The following is an 18,930-nucleotide window of genomic DNA, read 5'->3' as shown; positions in this document are numbered from 1 at the left end:
GGAGTGGCATTGCTTGTTAGGGAAAATATTACAGCAGTGCTCAGGCAGGACAGATTAGAGAGCTTGTCTACTGAGTCCTTATGGGTGGAGCTGAGAAACAGGAAAGGTATGGCCACATTAGTGGGATTGTATTACAGACCATCCAATAGTCAACGAGAATTGGAAGAGAAAATCTGCAGAGAGATAGCAGGCAACTGCAGGAAACATAAAGTTGTGGTGGTAGGGGATTTTGATTTTCCATATATTGATTGGGTCTCCCATACTGTTAGGGGTGTAGATAGTTTAGAGTTTGTAAAATGTGTTCAGGAAAGTTTTCTAAATCAATATATAGAGGGACCAACTAGAGGGGATGCAATATTGGATCTTCTGTTAGGAAACGAGTTAGGACAAGTGACAGAAGTCTGTGTAGGGGAGCACTTTGGTTCCAGTGATCATAACACGATTAGTTTCAACTTGATCATGGACAAGGATAGATCTGGTCCTAAGGTTGAGGTTCTTAACTGGAAGAAGGCCAAATTTGAAGAAATGAGAAAGGATCTAAGAAGCGTGGATTGGGACAGGTTGTTCTCTGGCAAGGATGTGATCGGTAGGTGGGAAGCCTTCAAAGGAGAAATTTTGAGAGTGCAGAGTTTGTATGTTCCTGTCAGGATTAAAGGCAAAGTGAATAGGAAAAAGGAACCTTGGTTCTCAAGGGATATTGCAACTCTGATAAAGAAGAAGAGGGAGTTGTATGACATGTATAGGAAGCAGGGAGTAAATAAGGTGCTTGAGGAGTATAAGAAGTGCAAGAAAATGCTTAAGAAAGAAATCAGGAGGGCTAAAAGAAGACATGAGGTTGCCTTAGCAGTCAAAGTGAAGGATAATCCAAAGAGCTTTTACAGGTATATTAAGAGCAAAAGGATTGTGAGGGATAAAATTGGTCCTCTTGAAGATCAGAGTGGTTGGCTATGTACGGAACCAAAGGAAATGGGGGAGATCTTAAATAGGTTTTTTGCATCTGTATTTACTAAGGAAACTGGCATGAAGTCTATGGAATTAAGGGAAACAAGTAAGTGAGATCATGGAAACTGTACAGATTGAAAAGGAGGAGGTGCTTGATGTCTTGAGGAAAATTAAAGTGGATAAATCCCCGGGACCTGACAGGGTGTTCCCTCGGACCTTGAAGGAAACTAGTGTTGAAATTGCGGGGGCCCTGGCAGAAATATTTAAAATGTTGCTGTCTGCAGGTGAGGTGCTGGAGGATTGGAGAGTGGCTCATGTTGTTCCATTGTTTAAAAAAGGATCGAAAAGTAATCCGGGAAATTATAGGCCAGTAAGTTTAACGTCGATAGTAGGTAAGTTATTGGAGGGAGTACTAAGAGACAGAATCTACAAGCATTTGGATAGACAGGGACTTACTAGGGAGAGTCAACATGGCTTTGTGCGTGGTAGGTCATGTTTGACCAATCTATTGGAGTTTTTCGGGGAGGTTACCAGGAAAGTGGATGAAGGGAAGGCAGTGGACATTGTCTACATGGACTTCAGTAAGGCCTTTGACAAGGTCCCCGCATGGGAGGTTAGTTAGGAAAACTCAGTCGCTAGGTATACATGGAGAGGTGGTAAATTGGATTAGACATTGGCTTGATGGAAGAAGCCAAAGAGTGGTAGTAGAGAATTGCTTGTCCGAGTGGAGACCTGTGACTAGTGGTGTGCCACAGGGATCAGTGCTGGGTCCATTGTTATTTGTCATCTATATCAATGATCTGGATGATAATGTGGTAAATTGGATCAGCAAATTTGCTGATGATACAAAGATTGGAGGTGTAGTAGACAGTGAGAAAGGTTTTCAGAGCCTGCAGAGGGACTTGGACCAGCTGGAAAAATGGGCTGAAAAATGGCAGATGGCGTTTAATACAGACAAGTGTGAGGTATTGCATGTTGGAAAGACAAACCAAGGTAGAACATACAGGGTTGATGGTAAGGCACTGAGGAGTGCAGTGGAACAGAGGGATCTGGGAATACAGATACAAAATTCCCTAAAAGTGGCGTCACAGGTAGATAGGGTCGTAAAGAGAGCTTTTGGTACATTGGCCTTTATTAATCAAAGTATTGAGTATAAGAGTATATGATGAGGTTGTATAAGGCATTGGTGAGGCCGAATCTGGAGTATTGTGTTCAGTTTTGATCACCAAATTACAGGAAGGATATAAATAAGGTTGAAAGAGTGCAGAGAAGGTTTACAAGGATGTTGCCGGGACTTGAGAAACTCAGTTATAGAGAAAGGTTGAATAGGTTAGGACTTTATTCCCTGGAGCATAGAAGAATGAGGGGAGATTTGATAGAGGTATATAAAATTATGATGGGTATAGATAGAGTGAATGCAAGCAGGCTTTTTCCACTGAGCCATGGGGAGAAAAAAAACCAGAGGACATGGGTTAAGGGTGAGGGGGAGGGAAGTTTAAAGGGAACATTGGGGGGGCTTCTTCACACAGAGAGTGGTGGGAGTATGGAATGAGCTGCCAGACGAGGTGGTAAATGCGGGTTCTTTTTTAACATTTAAGAATAAATTGGACAGATACATGGATGGGAGATGTATGGAGGGATATGGTCCGTGTGCAGGTCAGCGGGACTAGGCAGAAAATGGTTCGGCACAGCCAAGAAGGGCCAAAAGGCCTGCTTCTGTGCTGTAGTTTCTATGGTTCTATGGTACACACTGCCTCTGTTTGTAACCCAACTACTTCATCCTCAGTACGATTACTCCGGTTCCCCTCCCCCTGCCAAATTAATTTAAACCCACCCAAACACTAGCCATCCAGCCTGTAAGGATATTGAACCCCTTTGGGTTCTGGTGTCACCTGTCCCTTTTGTACAGGTCATACCTTCCCTAGAAGGGTTCCCAATGATCCATAAATCTGAACCCCTGCCCACTGCACCAGTTCCTCAGCCACGCATTCACCTGCCGAATCATCCTATTCTTACCCTCACTGGCACGTGGCACAGTCAACAGTCTAGAGATTACTACCATAGAGGTCCTGTTTCTCAGCTTTCTACCTAGCTCCCTAAAATCTCTCTTCAGAACCTCCTCACCTTGTCTACCTATGTCATTGGTGCCAATGTGTACCAAGACTTCTGGCTGCTCATCCTCGCCCTTGAGAATGTCATGGACATGATCTAAGACATCCCTGATTCTGGCACCAGGGAGGCAACAAACCATCTGGTTGTCTCTATCTTGCCCACAGAACCTTGTCTCTGTTCCTCTGACTAAAGAATCTCCCATCAACACTGCAGTTCTCTTCACCTTTCTGCTATTCTGAGCCACAGCACTAGACTCAGTGCCAGAGCACCTGGTCACTGTGGCTCCCCCCAGTAAGTCATCCTCCTCAACAGTATCTGAAGTTATATATTTATTATTGAGAGGAACAACCTCAGGAGTACTCTGCACCGGCTGTGTATTTCCCCTCCTTCTCCTGACAGTCTGTTTCCTGCAACCTCGGGGTGACTACATCCTGTAGCTCCTGTCTATCACCTCCTCATTCTCCCGTATGAGTTGAAGGTCATAAGCTGCAGCTCCAGTTCCTTAATATGTTCTCTCAGGACTGTAGCTCAGTACTCCTGGTGCAGGAGCATTTATCTGGGAGACTGGAGGTCTTCCAGACTTCCCACATCCGACATGCGGTATAAATTACTGCCCGTGGAGTCATTTTCACAATACAATGGAAAGAATGAACAAATAAGAACAGAGAGAGAGTAACTTACAAGACAATCTACCTCACTCAAACCTGATCTTGCTGAAGCCTGATGAGCCAAAGCCACTCTAAAGATTTGTAAACTCACAAGAATGGTCGCCCTGCTTTTAGTCGATCTGAAGAACTGCTGGCTTGTGGATGTCAAGGACTTTGGATCATTACTCTGCTCCCCCAGTAAGTCTCCCACAATGACTCCGTCAAGCACATGCACCACCACACGTGAGTTTACTTAATTGCTGGGTGAATTCAGAGGCCTCACCAAGCCCACATTCTCCACTATAGTCACAAAACATCGGGTCGAGTACCATATTTCTACAACTGGCCTGCCAGACCATGCTCGTGCGTGTAGACTGGACCATGAAATGCTGGCAACCATGAAGGCTGTGCTTACCAACATGGAAAAACTTGGCATTGTACACCAGTCAAATAGCCCAGTCAAATAAGTCCAACGGCGGTTGCCGCTCATGTGGCAATTACTGATGCCTTAATGAGATCACCACCCCCGATTGTTACCCGATCCTACACATCCAGGACTTTTCGTCACACTTAGCTGGAAAGTTCCGTTTTTCCAAAGTCGATCTAGTCAAGGGCTACCATCAGGTACCTGTGTGCTCAAAGACCATTCCCAAAATGGTTGTGATATCCCCATTTGGTCTTTTTGAGTTTCTGCTCATGCCACTTGGGCTGAAAATGCAGCATAGATGTTCCAACAGCTGATGGACTCTGTATTAAAAAACTTAGATTCTCTTTTTGTTTACCTGGATGATATACTTGTCACCAGTGTAAACAAAACCATGAACACATATCTCATCTTCGCACACTTTCCAAGCGCTTAAACCAACACGGATTGATTATTAATGGGTTGTCACCATTGACCTTCTCAGCCAGCACATCCTGACAGAAGGTGCGAAACCCCTCCCTTCTGAAGTAGCTGCTATTATGGATTTCCCACCACCGCTTACTACTAAACAACTACAGGAGTTTTTAAGCCATGGTAAATTTCTATCACTGCTTCACTCCGCGAGCTGCTGAACTTATGCTTCCCCTGCAAAGTGCATGTGAAGGCAATACCCCTCGTCACATGCTTGACTGGTCAGCGGACATACCCAGAGCATTTGATAATACCAAACAAGCTCCTTCCAATGCAACCCTACTAATGCACCTGCTCCCCATGCACCTACAGCCTGTACTATTGACTTTTCAGACTATGCTGTGGGTACTGTGCACAAACAGTTGGTCAGGGGTGTGTGGCAGCTGCTCACTTTCTTCAGCGGGCAGTTCTGTTCCCTCACCAAAAGGAAATACAGCACGTTGACTCTATATGGCCGTCCGCCATTTTCATTTTCTTCTAGAGGGTCACCATTTCACAGCGTTCATTGACCACAAACCCTTTGTGCGCGCGATAGTCAAAATATCAGCCCCTTGGTCTGCACGGGAGCAATTCCAATTGGCCTACATATCACAGTTCACAACAACTATACAACATATCCAGGGGAAAAATAATGCTGTGCTTGATTGCCTCTCATGACCAGCTGTTGAGGCCATACACATAGGGGTTAACTATGCTGGCTAACGACCCAGAGGTGTAGACTTACTGAACAGCAGTCACAGGCCTGCGGTTGGCTGGCATTAAGTTTCAGGAAGCTGGGGTTTCTCTCCTGTGCTATGTCTTAACTGGTCATCCTCAGCCCAAGTACCCGCAAACTGGAGGTGGACTGCTTTTGACTGCTTACATGGCCTATCGCTTCTGGGCCAGAAGGCCTCATTGAAACAGATGGCACTAAAGTGTGTGTGGCACTGTCTTAGAAAGGATGGGCGTGATTGGACTGCAGCCTGTGTGGAGTGCCAGCGGGCAAAAATTAACTGTCATGTGTAGGTGCCATTGGTAGCTTTTGAGGTCCCTGAGCGATGGTTTGACCATGTTAATGTGGACCTTGTTGGCCCCCTCCCCCCAACCCCACAGTTCCATGCATCTCCCCATGGTGGAATGGGGAGAAAATACTTTTATTATAGACAAGAGGGGTGTTTTGGTCGATCGCCTTAAACCAGCCCACCAAGATTTGGAGGATTCCACTACCATGCCCTGCTATCACGATACGACATGAGCATGTCAACACACGTCTGACGAGCCTTAGGCACCTGCTGTTCCTCCACCTGTGGAACACGGGATCCAAGCCGAGTTTTAGTGAATTCTCAGCGGGGGGGGGGTGCTTTTGTAAGGTAATGTAATTGGTGATAACATACAGAATTCACAACCACCAACATTGGGTTGGGCCTCACTTTAAGAAGCTGGTCTGACGTGATGAGGTAATTACATAAAGGACTTTTAATTGTTTTGTGTTCAGTTTTTTGGTGTTCAATAAATGAGTTGCTATGGTTTTTCTTAAACATAAAATGCTCCACCATTTTATTTGTGGGAATCTACACTACCAAGATGGCTGGGAAGTTTAATTTAGGTAATTATAATTGACATGAAATCAAAAAGTAATACCAGTGGCAATAATTATTAGGAAGAAAAATTGTCATTATTACCTGGAAAAAGCTATATCGAGCTCCCGGACCACCAAAATTTGTTCAAAATTGTTCTCTGTAGTGGCCCAGTAAGTTCAGGTAATAATTGAGGATGACAGCAATCGTTGTCAGCAATGTCCACAAAGTTTTTAAAAAACACATCTGTAATTGTTGTGAGTTTTTGTGTGAACGTCTGACGATGAAACTTCTTAGTATGGATGCTGCCGTCTTTTAGTAATCCATTACCAATGAATATCCACTGTGCTGTCACTCAGGGTTACATTTCGTAATGTATTTGAAAATCGTCTTTTTTTGTTTCGTGAGAAAATACAAGAGAAATTATTTCTTAAGTGTTGAAAACGATAAGTGGGAGAAGCTATCAAAATATGAAAAGTGAATTAGTGAATGGTAGTACGAGGTGCCGTGATTCGTCAGTTTGTGAACTTCAGCAGCCAATGGGAAGAGAAATTCTAGAGACGTGTATGCCATGGCGGCCTCCTGTACCGGCAGCGTTGGTTCTGTGAAGTTGTTGCAGTGCTGCCGGGGAACGTGTCGCTTGTCGTTATGGAGACTGCCTGCGCCTCGCAAATCCCCGCTGGTTGTGAGCACCGGCATCGGGCAGCTGCGGCGAACTCATCAGCAGCCATGGACCAATGTGGGTGAGCGTGGCCGAGTCGCCGTGGATCTGGGCAGCAGGTGGGTGAGAGCGAGCGAACAGCCACCTGGATTGGGGAGGTCCACCTCGTCTCCGGTGTAATGTCCACACAGAGCCCTGGCAGTCACCAGATTGTCCACCCAAACATGTTAGTAACACACTAAGTGCTGGAGGAACTCAGCTGGTCAGACACTATTGGAAGAAAATGCACAGTCGATGTTTTGGGTCAGGACTCTTCAACTGGACTGTACCCCCTCCATAAGTGCTGCCTGACTGGGTCCATTTCTCCTCCATAAATGCTGCCTGACTGGGTCCATTTCTCCTCCAGCAATTTGAGTGTTACTTCAGGTTCCCGTACCTACAGTTTGTTGTGTCTCTATTTAAAATGTTGATTGAGGCGTCAGTCTTGACCATGACTCTGGGGATGACACTTTTGTTCCATCTTTATGATGGTACAGCGTTCTCTCTGTTCTACGTTGAAGTGTGCCTTAATCTGTGTATGTTCAGGTTTCTGGGCCAAGGCTTATTATCAGCTCTGTACAAAGAAGAAAGGACAATTCTCTTTTGGGCGATTGCAGTTTGCATTCTGCTTGAGCCAGACAGAAGAGGGTGGTAGAGCCAAAATCAATAGATAAGTTTAAGGTGGAGATGGATAAATATTTGAAAGATTAAGATTATGAGAATAGGTATAAAAGAAGCTGTCACAGATCTGCCATGAATTTTTGAATGGCAGTTAAACTTGAGAGATAGTTGGTTTACTCTGACATTTTTTTGCGTTTGTGAAGTCGAAAGGTGATCCAGTATGGATATTGGATTTTGCCTATGGCAACATACAGCTGTAATGATTAGACAGTCTGTATTGTGTACAGTTCTGGTTGTCACACTCCATGAAGGATGTGATTGCACTGGAGACATACAAATGAGATTTACCAGCACGTTGCCTGGAATGGAACATTTCAGTTATGAGGAGGGACTAGATAGGCTAGGACTTTTTTTTTGAAGTAGAGCAGTCTGAGGGGTAACCTGATGAATTATGGGGGGGAGTGGGGTTAGAAAGGGCGGGTCGTGAGAAACCCTTCCCCATTGTAGTGGTATCTAAAACTAGACAACAGGGCTCTAAGAATAAGTTGGGAAATTACAGGCAGGTGAGTTTGACATCAGTTGTGGATGAATTACTTGAAGGTAAAGGATAGGATATATAACTATGTAGACAAACAGGACTGCATTAGAGATTGTCAACCTGGCTTTGTGCATTATTTCTAGCTAATTTTAAAGTTCAAAGTAATTTTATTATCAAAGTACATATATGTCACCATATACTAACCTGAGATTCATTCTCTTGCGGGTATTCACAGTAGAACATTCCGTGTGCCACAGTTCTCCTGAATTGCATAGCGGGAGCATAGTGAGAGCGAGGGCATTCGGGACATTCTTCGTGTCACAGTTCTGGAAATGTTGGATTTCACATTGGGAGAGAGATTTCAAATCAAATGAGCAGGGGCAGTTGGGAGATTCTGCATGCCATGGTTCTCTTGGAAACGGATTGCGTAGTGGAAGAGAGATTTCAAAAGAAGTGAACAGGGGCATACAGGACATTCCTGGAGACATTGGATTTGGCATAATTAGCTACTTGGCAAAGACCAATAAGTTAGATTTAACTAATTAGTCAGTTCTGGCGGACCTGAGTGATAAGGAAAGATTGAATAGGTTAGGACTGTATTCTTCAGAACATAGATTGAGAGGAGATTTCATAGAGGTATACAGAATTATGAGAGATATAGATAGGATAAATGCAAGCAGACTTTTTGCACAGAGTTTGGGTGAGACTACAACCAGGGGTCATGGGTTAAGGGTGAAAGATGAGAAGTTTAAGGAGAACATGAGGGGAGACATCTTCACTCAAAGGGTCATGAGAGTGTGGAATGAGCTGCTAGCACAAGTGGTGCATGAGAGGTCGATTTCAATGATTAAGAGAAGTTTGGATGGTATGGATTAGGAGGGCTATGATCCCGGAGCAGGTTGATGGGAGTAGGCAGTTTAAATGGCTTCAGCATGGACTGGATGAGCCGAAGGGCCTGTTTCTGTGTTGTACTCCTCTATGACCCTATGGTGAGACTAATGTCCTGAGTTGTGTACATATCAATGGAAGGACTGTTGTAGGAAAGGCCTTTCAATATTCAATAGTTTTCAATGAGATCCCTTCTCATTCTTCTAAACTCCAGTGCGTACTGGCCTAGAGCCATCAACTCTCCTCTTAAGCACTGATGCTTCTAAGCTGTATGGATGCGCTGCCATGCAGTAAATGAAATGCTCCTGCACACATATCCTTTGTGCCATGCAGCTGGACTTTTCTTTTATATAATGTTAATATAATTTTGAAATTATGAACATATAATTTTGAAATCTATCTAATCTAATTGTGAAATACCCTATAACTAATTAGGCATTTATGAATGTAATCCATAAATTTTCCAATAAATATACCACAACCTTTACTTTAAAACATTTTAGTGCTTCAGCTTATTTACATAGTGTTTCAAGTTACAACACTGTTACAAATTATAAACCCAGAATGGAAGTGGGTAGGTCATTGCTAATGAACAGCCAGCCTCCTAAATGCTAAGACATTTTATTTTTCCCATTGTGCCTGTCAGTTGTTTTGACTGCCTGACATTTATTTGTGGTTTGCTTGATGTGAAAAATTCTATATTCTGACTTACTGGTAAATAATCTTTCAAAAAGATCTTAATCTAATAAGAATTTTTTAAATTTTAAAAAATTGTTAGAACAGGGTAAAGATTCATTCGGAACACCAGGCCATTGTTTCCCACACCATCACCAACCTTATTGACTCTGGGGATCTCCTATCCACCACCACCAACCTCATTGTTCCCTCACCCGCACCTCCTGTTTCTACTTCCTACCCCAAATCCACAAACCTGCTTGACCAGGTAGACCCATTGTTTCAGCTTGTTCCTGCCCCACTGAACTCTTATTGGCATACCTCAATTCTGTTTTATCCCTCCTGGTTCAGTCCTTCCCTACCTACATCCATGACATTTCACACACCCTGGATCTTTTCAATGGTTTCAGGTTCCCTGGCCCCCATCATCTTATTTTTACTAAGGATGTCCAGTCCTATACACCTCCATCCCTCACCAGGAAGGCCTCAAAGCTCTCTGGTTTTTTTTTTCTGGACACGGTTACTAACCAGTTCCTCCTCCACCATCACTCTCCTCTGGCGAGTGGAACTTGTCCTCACTCTAAATAATTTCTCCTTTGGCTCCTCCCACTTCCTTCAAACAAAATGTGTAGCCATGGGCACTCGCATGAGTCCCAGCTATGCTTGCCTGTTTGTCAGCTACGTGGAACAGTCTATGTTTCAAGCCTACCTCCGTGACTGTCCTGCACTTTTCCAATGCTACATCGACGATTGCATTGGTGCTGCTTCCTGCACCCATGCTGATCTCATCAACTTCATCCACTTTGCTTCCAGCTTCCACCCTGCCCTCAAATTTACCTGGTCTATTTCTGACATTACCCTCCCCTTTCTCAATCTCGCTGCCTCTATCTCTGCATAACACTTATGTCTATTATAAACCCACGGACTCTCACAGCTACCTGGACTATACCTCGTCCCACCGAGTTACTTTTAAAAACTCTCAATTCCTCCGTCTCTGCCGCACCTGCACTCAGGATGAGGCTTTTCATTCTAGAAGGAAGGAAATGTCCTCCTTTTTCAATGAAAGGGGCTTCCCGTCCTCCACCAGCAATGATGCCGTTGACCGCATCTCTTCCATTTCACGCACGTCTGCTCTACCCCAACCTCCCGCCACCCTACCAGGGATAAGATTCCTCTTGTCCTCACCTACCACCCCACCAGCCTTCACATCCAGCACATAATTCTCCAAAAGTTTTGCCACCTTCAATGGAATCCCACCATTAAGCACAACGTTTCCTCCCCCCCCCCACTTTCTGTTTTCCGCAGGGTTTGCTCCCTAGCGTCTCCCTTCTCCATTCGTTCCTCCCTACTGATTTCACTACCATTCAGGGCCCTAAACAGTCCTTCCAGGTGAGGCAACACTTCATCTTGTGAGTCTGGTGGGGCATACTGTGTTTGGTGCTCCCGGTGCAGCCTCCTGTATATTGGTGAGATCCAACGTAGATTGGGAGACTGTTTCACCGAGCACTTATGCTCCGTCTGCCAGGAATAAGCGGGATCTCCCAGTGGCTACCCATTTTAATTCCACTTCCCATTCCCATTCCAATATGTTCATCCATGGCCTCCTCCACTGTCAGGATAAGGCCGCACTTAGGATGGAGGAACAACAGTTTGGGCAGCCTCCCCCCTGATGGCATGAACATTGATTTCTCAAACTTCCGGTAGTGCTCCCCACCCCACCCCCTATGCCACTTCCCATTCCCTTTTCCCTCTCTCACCTTATCTGCTTGCCTGCCCATCACCTCTCTCTGGTGCTCCTCCTCCCCCGCCCCCCCCCACCTTTTTATTTCTTCTATGGCCTCCTGTCTCTCCATCAATCAACTTCCCAGCTCTTTACTTCATCTTTTCCCTTCCGGGTTTCACTTATCACTTTCTGTTTCTCTCTCCCCTCCCCCCACCTTTTACATCTTCTCAGTTTTTTTTCTCCAGTCCTCCCAAAGGGTTTCGACCCAAAACGTCAATTCTTTTCCTAGATGCAGCCTGGGCTGATGAGCTCCTCCAGCATTTTGTGTGCATTGCTCAAATTTCCAGCATCTGCAGATTTTCTCTTGTTTGTGTTTGCATATATTAAAATTATAAATTTTTGACTTGTTAAATTTTTTCAAATAATTATTATTTCTTATAAGAATGTCGAAAAGAAAAGCAGAAGAATAGTTAAATGTTTTGAAGAAGACAGCTTGTACAAAATTTAAAGTAGAATACCTTTTGGAACTCAGATACTGAACTACCATCTTCACAACAAAAACAAAAAATAAAAATTGACAATATTTTTACATATCAAGATACTTGCGATGTTTTCGCACCTTGGAAGCAAAAGCTGGGGGCAAGTTCAGCATTGGGAAAATAATGGGAAGATTGGGAGTTAGATTACTTAAAATGACGTGTTAACAAGTGAATTCAGTTACCAAGTTACACAACCGGAAGAAATCTGGAATATTGCACAGTTAAAGCACTGCAGTATGCAAAACAAAAATTAACAAGTTATGGCCATGGTATCTTGGTGATACCGTTAATTGGAGTGACAAAGTGACAGATCTACTTGCATCTTTAAGTTCTGACATCGATATTGCATCTGTTGGAGGGTAATAACTGTGCTGAACCTGTTATTGTGGGACCTAAGACCCTGTGCCTCCTTTCCGATGGCAGCATTGACAGCAGCGTGTGGCTTGGATGGTATGGGTCCTTGATGATGGATGCTGGTTTCTTTCTCCTTGTAGATGGACTCAATGGTGGGGAGGGCTTTTCTGGTGATAGACAGGGCTCTATCCACTACTTTTTGTGTGCTTTTCTGTTCTTGGGCATAGGTGTATCCATACTAGGGCATGATGTAAACAGTCTGGATACGTTACATTGTGCATCTATAGAAATTTATCAAGGCTTCAGATGCCATGCCAAATCTGCACGTACTTCTAAGATTACTTTCTTCAGATAGGCTTAGGTGTGATTCACCAACATTGAGTAATTTGATAATCTTCAAAGATTTGGAAAAGTTCTTGTCAGCTGATATATCAAGTTTGTATTTTTTTTAATAAAGCAAAAGCAAAGTAAAATAGAAAACAATTCTCTGTCCTGTATCTTGTAGGGCAGTGCTATTACACCTGTAATTTGTAATGCTTTCAAATCTGTAATTTTCTAGCTTTCTTAAATAGTTCTTAGCTTATGTAGCAGTATTCTTGCTCACTTTCTCACTAGGACCAGAACTTTAAATTTTGTCAGATTATCAAGAGAAAACTGGGCAAAGGATTTATAAATTGACTTTTGTGTTTGATTTTTCTGCCTATTTATTTCCTATCAGACAAATTTAATGCCTATTTAATATTACCACTTGTTTTGCTCAGTGAAAATTTACTTTTTTGTACAGTACAATTATCCTCATTATGAAATTTACAATATGCTGAAGATAATGCTTTATTTACCGAATATTAACTTGTTTTTACACCAGGAGGCTTGAAATTTCCACAGGGAAGCTTGCCCGGTTCGCAGATGGGTCTGCAATGGTTCAGGTAAACTAACACTCATTTTAGAATTTCTCTGTAGATAACAGCCAAGTAAAGGAAATGTAACTTGATTAGAAAAAGGATTTTGTTGCCATAATTGACTTTCCTGTGTTTTGAGCATAGGGAAATAGCCAATGTTACGTTGTCAAATAGTGAACATTAGTTTTGATGGTATCAGAAAGGATCTGGCAAATGTGCATTGGGACAGGTTGTTTTCTGGCAAAGGTGTGCTTTGTAATTGGGAGGTCTTTAAAAGTTCCTGTCAGAATAAAAGACAAGGATAACAGGTTTAAGGAACCTTTGTTTTTGAGAGTTATTGAGGCCCTGGTTAAGAAGAATGTGGAGGTGCATAGCAGGTTTCAGTAGGAAAGAACAAATGATATAATTGAGGAATATAAGAAATGCGAGAGAACAGTTAAGAAAATCAGGAGGGCTAAAAGAAGGCATATGATTGCTCTAGTAGACAGGGTGAATCCCAAGGGTTTCTGCAGACATATTAAGAGCAAAAGGATAGCAAGAGACAAAATTACAAAATTGCTTCTCTGAAACATCAAAGTATTTATCTACGCATGGAACCACAAGAGATGGAGATCTTACATGGATTTTTTGCATCTGTATTTACTCAGGAGATGGACACAGAGTTTATAGAGGTGAGGCAAAATGGCAGTGATGTCATGGACTGTATACAGATTATAGGGGAGGAGGAGCTTCCTGTTTTGAGACAAATTAGAGTGGATAAGTCCCCAGGGCCTGACAAGGTGTTCTCTCGAACCTTGTGTGAGGCTGGTGCAGAAATTGCAGTGTCCCTAGTAGAGATATTTAAAATGCCCTTGGTAATCAGTGAGGTGCCAGAGGACTGGAGAATAGTTAATGTTGTTCAGTTGTTTTAGAAAGGTTCTAAGAATAAACCAGGAAATTATAGGCCAGTGAGCCTGACATCAGTAGTGGGAAAGTTACTGGAAGGTGTTCTAAGGGACCGGATATACAAGTATTTGGATAGACAGGAGCTGGTTAGCGATCGTCAGCATGGCTTTGTGAGTGGTTGGTCATGTCTAACCAATAGAACATAGAATAGAACAGCACAGTACAGGCAACTTCGGCCCACAATGTTGTGCCGACCCTCAAACCCTGCCTCCTATATAAGCCCCCACCTTAGATTCCTCCATATACCTGTCTAGTAGTCTCTTAAACTTCACTCGTGTATCTGCCTCCACCACTGACTCAGGCAGTGCATTCCATGCACCAAGCACTCTCTGAGTAAAAAACCTTCCTCTAATATCCCCCTTGAACTTCCCACCCCTTACCTTAAAGCCATGTCCTCTTGTATTGAGCAGTGGTGCCCTGGGGAAGAGGCGCTGGCTATCCACTCTATCTATTCCTCTTATTATCTTGTACACCTCTATCATGTCTCCTCTCATCCTCCTTCTCTCCAAAGAGTAAAGCCCTAGCTCCTTTAATCTCTGATCATAATGCATACTTTCTAAACCAGGCAGCATCCTGGTAAATCTCCTCTGTATCCTTTCCAATGCTTCCACATCCTTCCTATAGTGAGGCAACCAGAACTGGACCCAGTACTCCAAGTGTGGCCTAACCAGAGTTTGATAGAGCTGCATCATTACATCGCGACTCTTAAACTCTATCCCTTGACTTATGAAAGCTAACACCCCATAAGCTTTCTTAACTACCCTATCTACCTGTGAGGCAACTTTCAGGGATCTGTGGACATGTACCCCGAGATCCCTCTGGTCCTCCACACTACCAAGTGTCCTGCCATTTACTTTGTACTCTGCCTTGGAGTTTGTCCTTCCAAAGTGTACCACCTCACACTTCTCCGGGTTGAACTCCATTTGCCACTTCTCAGCCCACTTCTGCATCCTATCAATGTCTCTCTGCAATCTTTGACAATCCTCTACACTATCTACAACACCACCAATCTTTGTGTCGTCTGCAAACTTGCCAACCCACCCTTCTACCCCCACATCCAGGTCGTTAATAAAAATCACGAAAAGTAGAGGTCCCAGAACAGATCCTTGTGGGACACCACTAGTCACAACCCTCCAATCTGAATGCACTCCCTCCACCACCATCCTCTGCCTTCTGCAGGCAAGCCAATTCTGAATCCACCTGGCCAAACTTCCCTGGATCCCATGCCTTCTAACTTTCTGAATAAGCCTACCGTGTGGAACCTTGTCAAATTCCTTACTAAAATCCATATAGATCACATCCACTACACTACCCTCATCTATATGCCTGGTCACCTCCTCAAAGAACTCTATCAGGCTTGTTAGACACCATCTGCCCTTCACAAAGCCATGCTGACTGTCCCTGATCAGACCATGATTCTCTAAATGCCTATAGATCCTATCTCTAAGAATCTTTTCCAACAGCTTTCCCACCACAGACGTAAGGCTCACTGGTCTATAATTACCTGGACTATCCCTACTACCTTTTTTGAACAAGGGAACAACATTCGCCTCCCTCCAATCCTCCGGTACCATTCCCGTGGACAACGAGGACATAAAGATCCTAGCCAGAGGCTCAGCAATCTCTTCTCTCGCCTCGTGGAGCAGCCTGGGGAATATTCCGTCAGGCCCCGGGGACTTATCTGTCCTAATGTATTTTAACAACTCCAACACCTCCTCTCCCTTAATATCAACATGCTCCAGAACATCAACCTCACTCATATTGTCCTCACCATCATCAAGTTCCCTCTCATTGGTGAATACTGAAGAGAAGTATTCATTGAGGACCTCACTCACTTCCACAGCCTCCAGGCACATCTTTCCACTATCTCTAATCTTATGGAGTTTTTCAAAGAGTGGTTGTAGATGACGCCTCTCTGACTGGAGGCCTGTGCCTAGTGGAGTGCTGGTTCCATTATTGTTTGTCATCTGTATCAGTGATCTGGATGGTAATGTACACTAGTTCAGGAAATTTACAGATGATATGAAAATTGGGGGCTAAGTAGACAGCGAGGAAGGCTATCAAAACTTGAAGCAGGATCTGGACCAGCTTAAGAAAATAGGATGATAGATGGAATTTAATGCAGACAAGTGTGAGGTGTTGCACTTTGGGAGGACAAGCCAAGGTAGGACTTACCCAGGGAAAGGATGAATAGGTTAGGACTTTATTCTCTAGAGCATAGAATAATGACGGGAGATTTGATAGAGGTATACAAAATTGTGAGAGATGTACTTAGAGTAATACAAGCAGTCTTTTTCCACTGAGGTTGGGTGAGACTAGAGCTAGTGAGACTGGGTTAAGGATAAAAGTGAAATGTTTAAGGGTATCATGGGGAGAGTGGTGAGAGTATGGAGCGAGCTGCCAACAGAATTGGTAGATTCGCATTCGGTTTCAGTATAGAAGAGAAATTTGGATAGGTACAGGGGAAGGGTATGGAGGGCTCTGGTTTAGGTGTAGGTTGATGGGACTAGGCAGATTAATAGTTTGACATGGTCTAGATGGGCCGAGAGGCCTGTTTCTGTGCTGTAGTGTTCTATGATTAAGCTTCAATAACTGGTGAGGGAAAACTTTCGTTGGGCCTTCAGTCCAAATGTCACTTGGGAATGCTACAAGTTACTGTAATAATTCTGCAAGACTGTGGTTAGAATACTGATGATTTAAGTCAGTTCTGTCTTCCACTACTATAGTTCTCATTGATGAGAGGAATTATATCAGTTTACCCAATGGAGCTCAGCTGCCCTGTGACCAAGAAGCAGCAAGTTTTTTTTTGGATTTTTAGGATATTTAAGGACAAAAAGCAAGTGATTGCATTAAGTTCTAAGGGAAATTTTAATTGGTCTGAATCTTGAAAGGAACCACTCACCTATGTATATTCAATATTAAGTACTAAATTGGCAAATTTGAAATATAATATGTTGATTTTCTTTCTCTTACCTTGAAGTTGGGAGACACATCGGTGATGGTTACAGCTGTCAGTAAAACAAAGCCTACTTCATCCCAATTTATGCCATTGGTGGTAAGTATGTTAAAAATTTATAATTTGTCTACATTGCAGATTATCATGAAAAATAACAGACTTTTTATTATTAGGTTGATTACCGTCAGAAAGCTGCCGCAGCAGGAAGAATACCAACTACGTACTTGCGAAAAGAATTGGGCTACACAGATAATGAGATTTTAACCAGCAGAGTAATTGGTAAGATTATATGATGTAGAGCAAGTTTACTACTGGAATATTTTTCAAGTCTGTTTCTACTATAGATATATAATAATATTTTTGATCTTCGAACTTGTTGACTAATTGCATTATTATTTTATAGAAATGTATTTCCCTTATACTTTAGTACCCTAGTCTCTAAGATTTTTTAAAATAGTAATGTTACAAAACTTGCATTTACTAAACATAATTGAGCTTCTGAAATGTTGGATTTGGTAAGTAATTACCTTTTATCAATTGAACAATTGATTAAAGTGAGAATAATCAAAATTCTTTTTCACACAACCAAAGACTTGGATTCAACAAATTGTTGGTTTATTGTTTTATTGTTGGTTAGATTGTGAGATGTGGTACCACGTTAGCAGGGTGACTGAAGAGGAAAAGTGCATGCTCTACAAGGTAGCTCAAGGGTACCTCCTGTTAGTAAGTTCAAAGCACCACTTACTGCAGCTGTTAATCTTTGACCTAGTTTGCACTATTCCCATAACTATCTAGCTGAAGAAAAGGACATAACACAGAACAAGTTATTTTTAAGTGGCTGTTTTCTTTTAGTAAATGCCCGTTATTTCTATTGAATTTTTCAGATCGTTCAATCAGGCCACTATTTCCTTCAGGATATTTTTATGATACACAGGTAAGTGTTGGATAAAATGCACTATCTTGTGTTTCATTTTTTAGAATAAATATTGGCAGATTAATTGAAAATCAAAAAATGCTGCACATTGAAATAACAGATTGCTGGTAATACTCAGTAAATCAGCATATCTTTGTTTGGAGAACAGTGCATAAAAAATTGTTTTAATTTTTCCATGAAATCGTACTCATTTGTTAATATCAGTGAAACTTCCTGAAACCACAGTTGTAATTGCAGCTCATGTAGTTTTGAGACTTTGCGGACTATTATGGGTTGTTGCTTTAGAATTGATCATGTAACAAACTTTTGAAAGCTTACATTTGTCAACATTGTTTCAGAAGATGTTATGTATCATGTTCACTTTTAACCTAATGATTACCATTGCAGGCTTTTTAAATATGAAGATATTTGATTATTCATGTATACCCAAAAATGTAACAGCATTTTACTACAGTTTATCATTAAGGAACTATTGCAGTGCATAACCAATCCCAAACGTTCTTTGAAAATTCTCCCATAAACTCATACAAGTTGAAGAAACTATGATGAAAAGGTAGTTTTTTGTTTGCCAGTACCATAATTTTCCTCTTTACAAGACAAAGTCTGCACAATGTCCAACTCCTGATTTACATAATCATTATACTGGATTGAGAAATTGATTCTCAGAGATGAGTAGATCCTGGCAATTGCAGCTGCATAAATTCACTTCAGGAAGTGAAGCAATGTGTCGCCTTCACTCTTAGAACCCTTTTGCCTTCCTCAGCAACTGTGTACAATCTGTCAAGAAAATTAATGCAGGCCCAATAGCTAAAGAAAGTAATATGCCCACCCTTTGCATAAGATGCATTCCCAGATGACACGTAGTAAAAACTTTCATCTCTTGCACTCCCAAGTTCCTAGCCAACTCAATAGACCTGTAAAACATAAGTGACCTTAAAAATGGTCTTCAATCAAATTTAATCTGTTGAATATTGCAGCAAAAGAAATCTTTCAGTTGAAGTGCATG

The 18,930-nt window shown here is 42.5% G+C and overlaps 1 protein-coding gene across 1 annotated transcript in view; it reads left to right on the top strand.

The window, feature by feature from the left end:
- Positions 1–6,709: 6,709 nt before the first annotated feature.
- pnpt1 (polyribonucleotide nucleotidyltransferase 1, mitochondrial) overlaps positions 6,710–18,930 on the top strand; it is a 66,229-nt gene continuing 54,008 nt past the window's right edge. Inside the window, exons 1-5 of the mRNA XM_072265261.1 lie at positions 6,710–6,932; positions 13,056–13,116; positions 17,015–17,089; positions 17,164–17,269; positions 17,875–17,924. Coding sequence (XP_072121362.1) covers positions 6,724–6,932; positions 13,056–13,116; positions 17,015–17,089; positions 17,164–17,269; positions 17,875–17,924 — 501 coding nt within the window. The 5' untranslated portion in view covers positions 6,710–6,723. The remainder of the gene's footprint in view (positions 6,933–13,055; positions 13,117–17,014; positions 17,090–17,163; positions 17,270–17,874; positions 17,925–18,930) is intronic.

The sequence above is a fragment of the Mobula birostris genome, chromosome 8 (assembly GCF_030028105.1).
Source record: "Mobula birostris isolate sMobBir1 chromosome 8, sMobBir1.hap1, whole genome shotgun sequence".
Classification (NCBI taxonomy): domain Eukaryota; kingdom Metazoa; phylum Chordata; class Chondrichthyes; order Myliobatiformes; family Myliobatidae; genus Mobula; species Mobula birostris.
Note: the sequence above shows the minus strand (reverse complement) of the source record. Positions and strands in the feature narration are given on the sequence as shown.